Below are 14,728 nucleotides of genomic sequence, written 5' to 3' on the forward strand. Positions count from 1 at the left end.
GAACCTTTCAGCGTGTATGATCTGGTGCCTACTGACTCTTGAAGCCTCAGCTTCTCCCACCTTCTGTCTAGACCCTTAACTCTAATGCCAGGCTCCCACCATATTGAGCTGTTGGGGATTTCTCTTCCCGGGACTCTCACACATGGGGTGCAGTCTGCCTGAGACACACTTTCCATCTCTTCAGCTGGCTATTTCCTGATTATCCTTCATTCACCTGCAAAACCTAAGCAAGGTACCCCTTCTAGAAATTATCCTGTTTATCACTGTATGTTCAGTCCCTAACACAGTACCAGGTACATTAGGATTTCAGTAAATACTTGTTAAGTGAATAAATCAGTACTCAGCCTAAATGCAGAGGACTGCAATGATAATTTTCCATTACGTATGTAGTTGTATAACCTGTAAATTTTCAAATTCCATTTACATAGGAAAAAAAGTAGTAGTTTATTCTTTAGTGTATGTATTATGTCCTACTTTATACACTGCATCACGTCTAAAATGGGTTGAGGTCTGCTTCCTTCTTGTAACTGCTGTAAGGGATTTGTAGATTCCTATGCAGCCATTCATTTTGAATTTGGTTTTTCAAAAGAAAAAATACATATAGTGACTACTGTAACAAAACAGAGAAAGAGGATTCTCATAGAAGGGTTTTTCCTCTTAAATTTGTATAAGCTTATAAAGGTATTTTTAAAGGTAGGGGAAGATTTAGATTAGTCATATAAAATACCCCAAAAATGGTATTTGTATAGAAATACATCTCAAAAAGAGACATTAACAATAAACCCAAGTGATCACAATGAAATTATGTAAACTGGTTGTTCCATTGAATTTTTCCTTTTTGTAAAAGTGTCGACGTTCTGGAGAATTTTTTTTTTTTTTCAGATGCGTCTGCTTAGCACAGGGAATGGGACCAAAGGTAGAATGAAACAATTTTAAGAAAGTGAATGATGTGTGAGCTTTTTTTTATTTGCCTCACAAGTAATTTACTTTAAAAAAAATTAACATCTGCTATTTTGAAGCTAATCTTAGTGTATTGAATGATCTTAACCATTTCTCAATCCCACAGTCTTTTATCTTGCTTCTCCTGCTGTGTTCCCACCACCCCTGATCCCATTAGCAAACCTTGAGACAGCCTCAGACTCACCAAAGTACTGCTTTGGTTTCAGCTGCTCTTCTGCAAGAGGAAGTGAATGTTGGGGGTTTTCTCTGTGGTACAGTTGTGATAAAGCTGTGGTGGTCTTATCTCTCTCTTAGGTAGTGGCCCTTTATGACTACACAGCGAATCGATCAGATGAACTAACCATCCATCGCGGAGACATTATCCGAGTGTTTTTCAAAGATAATGAAGACTGGTGGTATGGCAGCAGAGGAAAGGGACAGGAAGGTTATTTTCCAGCTAATCATGTGGCTAGTGAAAGTAAGTTTTATGCTCCCTTCCTGGTTTACTAATACGGTATAACTGATAGTCCAAGATTTTATCATTTTCTACGCTTTAACTTGCTGTCTTGTTACTTTTGCATACATTTACCGATGGGTATTGCTCTTCATTCTCACGTTGCAAAAGAATAAAAGGGGAGGGGGGCACTAGTACACTCAAAAGCTATTACATGCTGAGATTGGAATATCTACTTCATGGACTTCCCATCCCAGGGGACCTGCCCATCTAGCTACCACCCTTCTTCAGCCCCTTTTCCCCGCCACCTGATGCTCACACACTGACATCACCTCTCCTCTTGCCGCAGAGACTCCTCAGTTGACAGACACCTAAGAACCTCTAGCTCCCAACTCCCATTCTTTTTACCTTGTATCCCCAGGCCTAGCTGGTACCTGCTCAAGGAAAACTGCAATAGATTGTTCCATTCTCAAGTAAATTAAGCCCTCATTTGTGAAAGGTAACAGAAAGGAGCCCGAGAAGAAATTCTAAATCTGAGTTTCTGAAAGCTGTAGATTTGCTTCCAGGCCTTGAGAGGAGAAAATAGAACTAACACAGAGAGTTTGAAAATAAAAGAGTTCAAAGACTGAAGAAAGGGGAGGAGTATAGCAGTGCTTCTTCAGAAGAACACTTCCCATCAGCCATTAACTTGGTGTGTGGTAGGAAAAGCACGATGCCCAGCGGTCAGGAGAACTGACTGCTAATCCTAGCTTGACAACTAATAGTGATATGCCTCCGTTTCCTCCCATGGAACGAGGGAGCTGAGCTCCATCATCTCTAAGCTTTCTTCCAGAAACACTAAAATCGTATAGTTCCGATTTAAAAATACAGTAGAAGCAGCCTTGAGAGCACGCTACGTTTTGAATGTTTACTGTTAAGTCTTTTGTTTCTGCAAAGTAATTATTATAAGTGGTAGTTGGTTTTCAGGCTAGTCTCTGAAACCCCATTCAACCCGAACTATGGTTGAACAAAAATACGATTGATTTCTAACCTAAGTTCTAAACTTTGAAGGGAAAAGAGATGAAGAAAAGGAGAAAGAATCTCTTCCATGAATCCTGGGTGCTGGGCCAGGCCCAGATAAAATTATTTCTCTTGGGCCACCTTCCAGGTCTGCACCCGGCCCTTCTCAGGGCTCCCTCCCCAAGAGCTCTAGATCTCACTGCAGCTCCTTCCCCAGCTTATCTGCCACTTTCAGCATACTCCTCCCCTCCAAAGCGCTAATTGTCTCGAAAATTACCCACTTCTTTCTCTCTCATAACAAAATTCTTAATTTCCTCTGTGCCATGGTTTTATTCTCTGAGCAGTAAATGACTAATAGCTCTTAAACTCTATCTGAGGTATAGTTTTATGTTTAAAGGAGGATGCAGACTGGAGAAAAGTTAAGGCAGTGTGGAAGGAAGAAATTTGGGGACAGGTTAATTCCCAGTCATCTCCTGTAAACTCAGCACTTCTCACTTGCAGGTCATCTCAGATATCCAGACTGCTTCCCTCCCCTCCCAGTGAGGGCTTCTCTCAGGACCAGCAGCTGGAGTTCTGCAGCGGTAGCTTCTGTTTTTAAATCAAGAGCTGCCTGCACAGTCTTAGTCACTCTGGAGTATATCTGTCATTTTAACTAGCTATTACAATCTGTTGTTTCTTTCAGATACAAGTGGAAACTTGACAGTATAAAAAGATTGTGTATTTCCAGGCAACATGGTGTTATGTGCTAACTTTAGAATCTAGTTAGTTTGCAGAAATTACCTCTTAGGCTTGCAAATATTGAGAGGCTATAGATGTTTGATCCACAGGGGATTAAAGATTCAATAAAATTTGGTTTTCTTCCATAAGAACCAAAGTGGGACTTCTGAAGCATACTGCAGTGACCATGGTTGGTGGCCGAGTACAGAAATCAATTCCGTGTCTCAGGCGGTGGCCATCCTTCAGTTGCCGTAACTCCTTATTGTACCCCGGAATAATTGATGGTTTCTTTTGGCATCAGTCACTGCTTGTTGAAAAAGCTTTTGCAAAAGCCAGAACAAACAAAAATTTTTTCAGAAAACCTGAGAATACGATCGAGTCCTCAGTTCATCAGGGGTTCTTTTCCTCTCCTTTTTTTTTTTTTTTTTTTGCGGTACACGGGCCTCTCACTGTTGTGGCCTCTCCCGTTGTGGAGCACAGGCTCTGGACGCGCAGGCTCAGCAGCCATGGCTCACAGGCGCAGCCGCTCCGCGGCATGTGGGATTTTCCCAGACCGAGGCACGAACCTGTGTCCCCTGCATCGGCAGGCGGACTCTCAACCACTGCACCACCAGGGAAGCCCTTTTCCTCTCCTTTTATCCTACTTTTTACCTGAATTTAACAAAAACTCACCTTCCCAGTTTTAACATTAGAGAAAAAATGACTGTCAGCAGCATATTCCGCTCTGAAAATAGTAGGAGAAATTGTCCTTTATCTGAAGCCAAATATGCAAAGCAAATGATCTAAGGGACTCTGTGTGTGTGTGAACATACTATACATACATACATAATCACTATCACCTGTTCAGTTGAAAGCCATGTCCTTTAAGAGAATGACCCAATAGAAGACATTGGTACCCTGTTATCACAAAGGACATTCCCTTTGTATCTTAAGCCACTGGAAGGGAAAACTTGATCAATTTCCTTAATCACATCTAACATTTCCAGTAAGAGATAAAGAAACCCAATGATAAAGTCCGCCCACACACAAAGCCCATTAATGTAGCTTATAATTTTAGAATTTTGATCAGGTGTATTTTATCACTTTCTCTCAATTCAGAGTTGCCCAAGTCATTTAACCAAAACAGATATCCTTTTTAGCCTTTAAAATTCCCACATAACTTTTTAGATTCAACACCACATGTAGATTAAGTAGATTATACAGATTATAATCTTATAAGAATCTTAGATCCAACACTGAGTGGATCCTGTGTCATGTATAGTCCCAGCCCTGTGCTTACTTGTTTCATACCATCTTCACAAATTATCCTTTATCCACACCTCCGCCTGGCAAAATCCTCCCTATTTTTCAGTCTGACACACCTACCACTTTTTCCGTTAAGCATTTGCTATCCCCACATCAGAACTTGTCTTTGTTATTATCTCTCTTCAGAATAATGTCACAGTCAGTTTTATATTACAGTTAATTGTGAACATATCTGTCTCTGACCAGATTGTAAGCTCCTTGAGAGCAAAGACTGTCTTTGGTCATCTTCGTATCTCCTCCAGCGGTACCTAGCTGATGACCCTGCATATAGCAGGTTCTTGGTAAATGTGGATTAAGGTAAAATAAGCATCTGCATGACCACATACATAGTAAGTGAAAATGACACTTTCTGCATTTCTGAAATCCTGCTGATCAAAAGTTGCCAATCATAAGTTGTGTTCTTTGGATAAGGAATGTGTAAGACTATAAATCGCCTTAACAATAAGTTCTGGGTAGCTTATTGTTACACCAAGGAAGTGTGAATATCAGTGTGTTTAGTTTCCTGTCTGCCCCCCATTGCTGTTTTGCCCCGTGGAACGGTGCTCATCGATTTGATTACATGAATTCTTTGTTCAATTCCAGCACTGTATCGAGAACAGCCTCCAGAGGTAAAGGAGCGATCCCCTCCTTTAACCCCTAAGGAAAAAGCCAAAATGGAAAAAGCTTTTTCAGCTCCACAAAAGGTAAATGTTTGCAAGACTATGTATTCCATGTACTTTGATTTTCACTCTCTCTGGATGAAATATTACTTTATTTTTCATGTTTATATCCTTCATTGTTTACATTATTATTTCTTCTAATATTGGCATCAACATTTTGAAATATATAAGGCAAATATTATTATAGCCATTTTCCAGATAAGGAAACTGAGGAGGCTCAGAGAAATTAAAATAAACCCCAAGTCACAGCCCAAGTGATGGGACGAGAACCCAAAGTAGAACTTGTGACTTTAAGTGTGACGCTATTTCCACTCTCCACGTTTCTGTAACTGTGATACTGACACTGTCCTCAGCCCCACCTGAGGGGTCCACATTTATGCTAACAATGACTGGGGCTCATAGACTAAAGATGTCCTATCTTCCCGGATCATTCCTCTTAACTTGCTAGGAATTTTAAATGCTTTCAGGTTAAAATAAATACGGATCTGTTATTAGCCAGAGAAATGTCATGTTTTTTCACCCTATGCCATCAGCTCCCTCAAGGATATCAGGCAGAATTCTGATGTTGGTAGTGCTTTGGTAGAAAAGTTTATAAGCACTGTACCACCATATATATTACCTTATTTAACTTATTTTATTATGTGACATTAGCTCTTGCCTTAGACTGAATAACTTCAGTTCTTTTTGACTCCATGAACTAGCAGGCATATATATATATATATATATATATTTTTTTTTTTTTAACAAATACCATGTCGTGATAGAGCTTTTTGACAGTTGAACCTGGCATGTATCATCCTGCCATTCATTCTGTATTTGCTGAGTGCTCACTTCCATGCTAAGCACACTATTAGTCCTCACTGAAAAAAGACTGAGTAGTCAATGCACCTGCCCTTGAGTAGCCTACAGGCTGGTAGGTGAGACTCCTACAAGCAGGTGATTCCAGCACACTATGGTAGGAGCTGTCATGAAGATCTGTGCATGATGCTTTGGACACACACAGGAAGAAACACTCTAAATCTTCTCCGGGGAGTCCAGGAAGAGTTCCCGGAGGAGGTCAGGCTTGAGCTGAGGCTTATAGGATGAAAAAGTATGTGTTAGGTAGATGATCATAGGAAAAAACATTCTAGCAAAGGGAATAACTTGAGTAAGGTGTGGTATAGTATGGTTGTGTTTGGTGAGCATGGGGTCTGATGGAAAGAAGGATAAGAGAAATACAGGAGCCAGGCCTAGTGTGCTCTGCTCAGATGCTTAGACTGTAGCCTTCAGAGAGAGGGGATTCCCGGAGAAGGTAGCCCGGGGAGTAGAGTAACATGTACAGATTTACAGGATGAAAATACCATTCTAGTGGTAGCACGGTGGTTGAATTAGAGGTAGCTGAGACCTGGGGCAGGGAACTTGGTTATGAATCCATTGAAGTAAAATACAAAAGCCTGAACTAGTGCAGATGTGGAGGGTAGTGGTCAGAAGGTAAAACTGACAGGATTTTGTGATTGATTGGATGCGATTAGTGAAGTTGGAATCTAGGCTTGTGCTAAGGGCCCTGACTTTATTATACAACTGCATGGATATGGTACCACAGAAATAATAAAAGAGCAAGGAAGATTTGGGGAGATAGAGACAGGGAACGGTGGGAGTAGGATGTGATGAGTTGTTTTAGATATCTTGATTTGTTAGTGTTGTCTGTAGGGCTCCCAGGTAGAAATATTCACTAGGAGGCCAGAAATTCAGGATTGGAATTTGAGAGAACATAGGGCTTCAGAATACAGTGGGAGAAGTTAATGTATCCATTGTATTATATCAGGAAAGTTGAAGCTTGCAATGAAGGAGAGAGCACAGGAGAAAGAGTTCTGAGAGGAGGCGGCCAAGGACAGAATCCCAGTGGAACACTTACTGGTATTCAATATCTAAGGGACAGTCAGGTGAAGGGAAGAAGATTAAGAAAGAGTAATCAGGGCTTCCCTGGTGGCGCAGTGGTTGGGAGTCCTCCTGCTGATGCAGGGGACACGGGTTCGTGCCCCGGTCCGGGAGGATCCCACATGCCACGGAGCGGCTGGACCTGTGAGCCGTGGCCGCTGAGCCTGCGCGTCCGGAGCCTGTGCTCCGCAACGGGAGAGGCCACAACAGTGAGAGGCCCGCATACCGCAAAAAAAAAAAAGAGTAATCAAAGGGGAAGGAAAGAAGTGGCCTGGAAGCCAGGGGAAAATAGAGGTTCCAGGAGGGTACAGACAGGAGTGTCAGAAACAGGCAGTTAGTTAGGGTCTCAGCATGTGGACATCAGGAGGATCCTGACACCTTTGCACTAGTGTCATGGATTCATACTAGTAGGAGGATCGAAGAGTAGAATGGGCCTCAGCAAGTGAACTCGTGGAAGTCATTCCCAGAGCCTCTTCACTTGAAGGAAGAAAAAAAAAAAAAAAAAGTCAAGCAGTGGCTGGAGGGAGACCTGGTTCCAGGAATGACTTTTTAAATATTGGAATGACATAAAATGATACCCTAAGGAGTCAAAACCAGTAGGACAGGTTCAGGTTGAAGGTAGGTAAAGAAAGCACACATGGCTCTTAGAGAAAGCAGGAGGTTTTCATTGGGAAGACAGTTGATAGATTAGCCTTGGCTTAGAGCAGTGGGTCTCCACTGAGGGTGATGTTGTCGCGCAGGAGACATTTGACAATGCCTGGAGAAATTTTTGCAGATATCTGCAAGGAGAGGGGTACTACTGGCATCTAATGGGTAGAGGTCACAGATGTTGCTAAACATCCTAGAATGCCCAGGACAGCCCCCTCAGCGAAGGATTAGATTGTCTGGCTGTGCTGAGCATAGAGCATCAGCCCCCCCGCCGAGACAGGTAAATGTGGAACAGGATGCAGGTAAGTTAATAGCGTGGAAGTCTCGAAATTGAGGATATCTTCATGTTCTCCAAAACTGAAAGGAAGGTCCACTTCAAATGTGAGGGTCATAGGAGTGAGATAGGAAGAAGAGTAGTGACTGTTAGAATACCTGTAAGGACAGCAGGAGCAGGGGCTCATGGGGGACATATAAGGAGATTCCTGAGTAGTTCTGGGAGCTATTTGGATGCCATAAAAATCCAGGTGACGTCATTCTGGATTGAATGTGCAGTTGGGTTTTTTCTCAGTAGCGCTTAGCATCTAGGACCTAGCAGTGGAGAAGGCAGATTTAGTCGGATGCATAACTGGAGCTGTTGGGGGGTGGTGATGGGGAAGAAGAGGATAAGAGGCTCAGTAACTCTGGTCAGACAAGTCACTGGAGTGACACACCATGGAGGGTCACCCGGACCAGAAAGGACGTGCAGTCAGGAGAAGACCGGCAGACTTAGAAAGCAGGGTTCTCTGCAAGCTTGCAGCAAGCCACCCACGCCCAAGTGGCAGCAGGAAAGTGTCAAACGGGAAGGCAGTTAACAGACTGGAGCTACGGCCTGTAAAGCCAGATAAAGCTAGACGGGCTTGAGCTCCTTAAGTCATACCATTAACTTAAACCTAATCTTTTGGAGAAGAGGAGCCATGGTTACCTTCCCATCTATGGAGAAGATACCAATGTACTATGCAGATCAAGAAGGCAGGAACTCATTAAAGGACTTTGTAAGCCAACTTTTCACGACAGTGTGAACTGCTGCAATGGGGGCTTGCCTGTAATTCCAGGTTTTTCTCCCACTAGCTGAAAATAAAGTGGTTTATTTGCTTGGTTCCAAAAAAAAAAAAAATCTGTAAAGCCAGAAATTCTTTCACTTATTTAATATTATGTATCAGATGTCAAGCAACCCAAAGTTATGGTAAATCCACAGAGTTGTGTATAAGAGCTGGAGTGAAATCAAAGGACGTGTTATTAGAATTGAGCTGGTCAAGGAATTAGGACCCAGACTATCGGGCAGGTTGTTCTCTTGGACATTAAAATTCGAGGATGGTTGCAAGAGTTGGGATGAAGAGGACACAGGTGAACCAGGAGCTGAAGTTCTTAATTCTTGTGTTAGAACAGATGTGTCAACCTTGGCTTCACATTGAAGTCACATGAGAAATTTTTTAAAATAAATAAATAAATGTCTGTCTCCACACCCACAAATTGATTGAAGTGGGTTGGAATGGGACCTTGGCATGGGTAGATTGCAAAAGCTTTCCAGGTGATTGTAATGTACAGCCAGCATTGAGAAGCATTGTGTTAGAGTGACCACAAGGTCCAAAGGTAACAGCTGCAAAGATAAATAGAGGGTGTTATAGCCAATGTCAAGGCACCCAAGGAGGAGCGCTCTTAAAGTATAATAGCCTAAAATCAGCAGCAGAGAGCTAAGAGGAGGCCAGTATTCATTCCAGCCCCCATGGTTCACGGTTGGGTTCTGTGTGAATGAACAGCTTATGCTGCAAAGAACTGAAACAAAAAAAATTCTTGGTAAAACTCCAGTTTCAAATCCAGCAAGGATTTATGGTGATGGTTGCCTATAACAGTATGGGACTACAAGGGATACAGTTGAAAGGACTGGCATGAAATGTGGCTGTGAGCAAATGTTGCATGTATATTAGTATCCATTGTTTGGAATTCACCAGATTTAAGAATTTAGGAAGATGCTAATATAAATTTAACCTAAAGACATATAATGCAATGAAAGCATTTATAACATCGGCATAGAGTCGTTGTGACAGCTAACAAGACTTGTAGTCTATGTCAGGAACTGTGTGAGATGCTAGGAAAGGCACAACCTTTACTTGTAGTGGCTTACTGGCTTACTGGTATTCCCAACTCTGCATCATGCTGACCTTTGAAATTAGGGTTACCTACCCCCCACCTTTGTATATTCCTGTCCAACAGCCTCGAGCTCATTCTGCCTCAGCCAGAGGAGATATAAGGAACTCTGTCAGTGTCTTTCTGGCTGCCTGTTCCTGACATGCCTGTGTCAGGGTGGAAACCTCTTACCTGCTTCTAAGACTCCCCAGTTCTCACTGCCTGTGCCACTGCTCTACTTAGCAGAACTCACTGCATCATAGTCTTAGTTTAGACTGTAATCGAGTTTTTAATTCTCTGTGCCTTTTCTTCTCACAGACTGATCTCCATGCTTGAAATAGACCTTTATATTCATACTCCAACAGACAATTCTTCACATATCCAACTTGACCCTTGAGGTCTGCTTCAGGCTATCCCACTGCTTCCCAAACCCTAATTCTAATAGATCTCAAAGAACTTGTAGATATGCAAGTAAAACATTTAAAAACATAAAATAGGTAAAGCAAGGAAGTTGCAGAGGATAAGAACACATTTAGGGAAGGAAGTAGAAAAGTTCTCATGGAGAAGATGGAGCTCGAATAAGGCTTTAAGTTTTAAGATGCAAGGATTTCTTTTGTTGAAGAACATGATTTGATCTGCTTTATCTGAATCCATGTGTTAAAGTAGAATCTTACATATATGTATTTAACTTTACATGTGGAATGTACCACATGTATAGTTAGACAGTATTTTGCTTCCCTGTGGGAGAAAGTGTAAAGAATGACCTACACATACGTAAGACGTCCCTGGGAAACGTTAATGTCATCCCAGGTAACCAAAATGCCTTGGGTACACTCTGAGTCATGACACAAACAGCCAGCCCTTGAGAAATGTGTAACTGGGCTTCCTTAGCACCTGGCATAGTTGTATTTCTTCAGTTTAGTTTCTTTATCAGAATATGTTATGGTTTGATTTTTATCAAGATCCTGCCTTATAAACCTACCACAAATTCTATCAGATGTTTAATTTCATGTGCAAGTTTTATTTTTATTATCATATATAAGGGTTTGGTTTTTTTTTAAAAAAAAGAAGGGCATGAAAAGTGATCTGTGATAAGTGACTAGAATTGGGGCGTGGGAGGGGTGGGTCCTAAGTTCGTAGAATTATAGAATTGATGACATGGAAGGAACCTTAGAGATCAACCCTGGTGATTCTAGTCAACTCCTTCACTTTGTAGATGAGGAAATCAGGGTAGATCCAGGAAGGTTATAAGGGGTTTGTTCAGAATGACCCTCTTGGTTGGAGCTCGGCCTCCATGCTCTCAGGCCGGTGCCCTTTTTCCTCTACCACCTAGTCAGCAACACAGGTAGACAGCTGTTACCTGCACAGCCAGCCACGTTTTGCTTTTTTACCTCCCTGTTTTATGTTTGTTTCATGGTACCCTTTCTTCATGTGGAGGTCTTTAGAATTGTATTGTCTATACTTCTTAAGGAAAAAAGGAAAGAAACCTCCTCAGTAGTTTTTTTTTTCTTTTTTAAGTTATTTCTATTCAAACTATAGAATAAGAAGTAAAATTATACCTTTCAGCAGCTGCTGAATCTCTTAAGTCCTTCCAAGTGGAACACACCTGTTCTGTCGCTAAATGTACCAGGTACCTTCTAACATGTCGTCTGGGTCATTGAAGTGTTAGCGGGTGATGGCAGCATTTGACTTCTCCACTGCAAGAGGAGGGGACGGGCCTTGTTCGTTACTCTCCACAATTGGCTAGAGAATCCCCAGACAAATTAACCTGTACCACAGGGGTATAGGAGAACGTTTTCCTCAGGCTCATTCCAGAACATTTTTATCACAGTGTGCTGTAAATTTGCATCTCTTAAAAGGAAGAAAATTGCTGCTATCAGGGAGGAAAGAAACTCAGAAGGTTTGGGAAAAAAGAAGTGCTGACAGTCTTAGTTTATTTGTGTTTGTATCATGGACCATTTCTTTTTTAGGCTCTTTATTTTTGATAGCCTAAGCATTAATCTGTAGCATTCATTTATTTGGGGAGGAAAATTGTCATTAAAGTTCCTTGTATAAAAATTTTAATTAATTTGAGGATTTACACTATAAAAGTAATATACTTTTTTTTTCCTTCATTGGAGTATAATTGCTTTACAACGGTGTGTTAGTTTCTGCTTTGTAACAAAGTGAATCAGCTATACATTTACATATATCCCCATATCTCCTCCCTATCCCACCCCTCTAGGTGGTCACAAAGCACCGAACTGATCTCCCTGTGCTATGCAGCTGCTTCCCACTAGCTATCTGTTTTACATTTGGTAGTGTATATATGTCCATGCCACTCTCTCACTTCGTCCCAGCTTACCCTTCCCCCTCCCCGTGTCCTCAAGTCCATTCTCTACATCTGCATCTTTATTCCTGTCCTGCCCCTAGGTTCTTCAGAACCGTTTTTTTTTTTTTTAGATTCCATATATATGGGTTAGCATACGGTACTTGTTTTTCTCTTTCTGACTTACTTCACTCTGTATGACAGTCTCTAGGTCCATCCACCTCACTACAAATCACTCAATTTCATTTCTTTTTATGGCTGAGTAATATTCCATTGTATATATGTGCCACATCTTCTTTATCCATTCATCTGTCGATGGACACTTAGGTTGCTTCCATGTCCTGGCTATTGTAAATAGAGCTGCAGTGAACATTGTGGTACATGACTCTTTTTGAATTATGGTTTTCTTAGGGTACATGCCCAGGAGTGGGATTGCTGGGTCATATGGTAGTTCTATTTTTACTTTTTTAAGGAACCTCCATACTGTTCTGCATAGTGGCTGTATCAATTTACATCCCACCAACAGTGCAAGAGGGTTCTCTTCCCTCCACACCCTCTCCAGCATTTAGTGTTTGTAGATTTTTTGATGATGGCCATTCTGATTGGTGTGAGGTGATACCTCATTGTAGTTTTGATTTGCATTTCTCTAATGATTAGTGATGTTGAGCATCCTTTCATGTGATTGTTGACAATCTGTATATCTTCTTTGGAGAAATGTCTGTTTAGGTCTTCTGCCCATTTTTGGATTGGGTTGTTTGTGTTTTTGATATTGAGCTGCATGAGCTGCTTGTAAATTTTGAAGATTAATCCTTTGTCACTGGCTTCATTTGCAAGTATTTTCTCCCATTCTGAGGATTGTCTTTTCATCTTGTTTATGGTTTTCTTTGCTGTGCAAAAGCTTTTAAGTTTCATTAGGTCTCATTTGTTTATTTCCATTTCTCTAGGTAAAAGTAATATACTTTTATATTACTTTTATATATTATACTTTTTTATATTTTATATACTTTTATATTACTTTTATATATTTTAAAACTCATAGTTTTAAAAATCCAAACAATAAAGAATAGTGTAAATGAAAAATAAAACTCCTCTGTCCTGCTACTAATCATGTTTACTCTGTTTCTTGCATATCCTGTTAAAAATGTTCTCTGCATATGTATACATACATGTATATTCATGTCTGTTCTTTGTTTTGATGAAACTATGATCATATTAATATTTTTATTTCGCCAATATATCTTGGACATCTTTTTTTAATCTCTTGAAGTATAGTTGACACACAATATTAGTTTCAGGTGTGCAACATAGTGATTCAGCATTTAATAAATACATTATGATCACCACAGTAAATCTAGTAGCCATCTGTCACTATACAAAATTATTACAGTGTTATTGACTGTATTTCTTATGCTGTATATCACATCCCTGTAACTTATTTATTTCATAACTGGAAGTTTGTACCTCTTAATCCCCTTCACCTATTTCGCCCAGTCCCTCATTCCCCTCCCCACTGGCAATCACCAGTTTGTTCTCTGTATCTATGAATCTGTTTTTGGTTCGTTTTGTTTGTTCATTTGTTTTTTAGATTGCACATGTAAGTGAAATCATAGGATATTTCTCTTTCTCTGTCTGACTTATTTCACTTAGCATAATACCTTCTAGAACCATCCATGTTTTCACAAATGGCAACATTTTCTTTTTATGTCTGGGTAATAGTCCGTTGTATATATACCACATCATCTTTAACCATCCATCTATCAATGGACACTTAGCTTGCTTCATATCTTAGCTATTGTAAATAATGCTGCAGTGAACATAGGGGTGCATACATCTTTTTGAATTTGTGTTTTCTTCAGGTAAATACCCAAAAGTGGAATTGCTGCATTGTATGGTAGTTCTGTTTTTAAAACCTCCATACTGGTTTTCCACAGTGGCTGTACAAACTTACATTCCCACCAACAGTGCATAAAGGTTCCCTTTTCTCCACATCCTTGCCAACGCTTGTTATTTTTGGTCTTTTTGAGGATAGCCATTCTGGCAGGTGTGAGGTGATATCTCATTATGATTTTGATTTGCATTTTCCTGATGATCACTGATGTTGAGTATCATTTCATGTACCTGTTGGCCATCCGTATGTTTTCTTTGGAAATGTGTCTGTTCAGATCCTCTGTCCATTTTTCAGTTGGATTGTTTGTTAGATATTAAGTTGCATACATTATTTTGAATATTAACCCCTGTCAGATGTATCACTTGCAAGTTATCTACTCCCTTTCAATAGGTTGCCTTTTCATTTTGTTCATGGTTTCCTTCAGTGTGCAAAAGCTTTTTAGTGAGATGTAGTACCATTTGTTAATTATTGTTTTTGTTGCCTGAGAAGACAGATCTAGAAGATATTGCTGAGACCCATGTCATAGTGTTTACTGCCTATGTTCTCTTCCAGGCGTTTTATGGTTTCAAGGCTTACCTTTAAGTCTTTAATTCATTATGAGTTTATTTTTGTATATGTTGGATATCTGTTCTTATTAGCACAGACAGTTCTATTCTTTTCATAGTTTCAAGGTACTGAGATGCCCTATTGTCTTTTTCTTAATACCTAAAATGCCCAGGTTCTTTTTAAAT

The 14,728-nt window shown here is 40.5% G+C and overlaps 1 protein-coding gene across 3 annotated transcripts in view; it reads left to right on the forward strand.

Moving 5' to 3' along the window:
• The window catches only part of AHI1 (Abelson helper integration site 1), a 210,435-nt gene that overhangs the window by 151,235 nt on the left and 44,472 nt on the right, over positions 1 to 14,728 (forward strand). For 2 of the 3 annotated variants that reach the window (XR_014326800.1, XM_082856087.1), the window contains exons 22-23: positions 1,255 to 1,417; positions 4,997 to 5,097. Coding sequence is in view for 1 of the 3 variants with exons in the window: in XM_082856087.1 (XP_082712213.1) it covers positions 1,255 to 1,417; positions 4,997 to 5,097 (264 nt within the window). In the remaining 2 variants the exon portion in view is untranslated. The remainder of the gene's footprint in view (positions 1 to 1,254; positions 1,418 to 4,996; positions 5,098 to 14,728) is intronic. The other variant, XR_014326801.1, reaches the window with a different exon arrangement.

Source organism: Leucopleurus acutus (genome assembly GCF_964270905.1).
Source record: "Leucopleurus acutus genome assembly, chromosome: 15".
In the NCBI taxonomy this organism is placed as follows: Eukaryota; Metazoa; Chordata; class Mammalia; order Artiodactyla; family Delphinidae; genus Leucopleurus; species Leucopleurus acutus.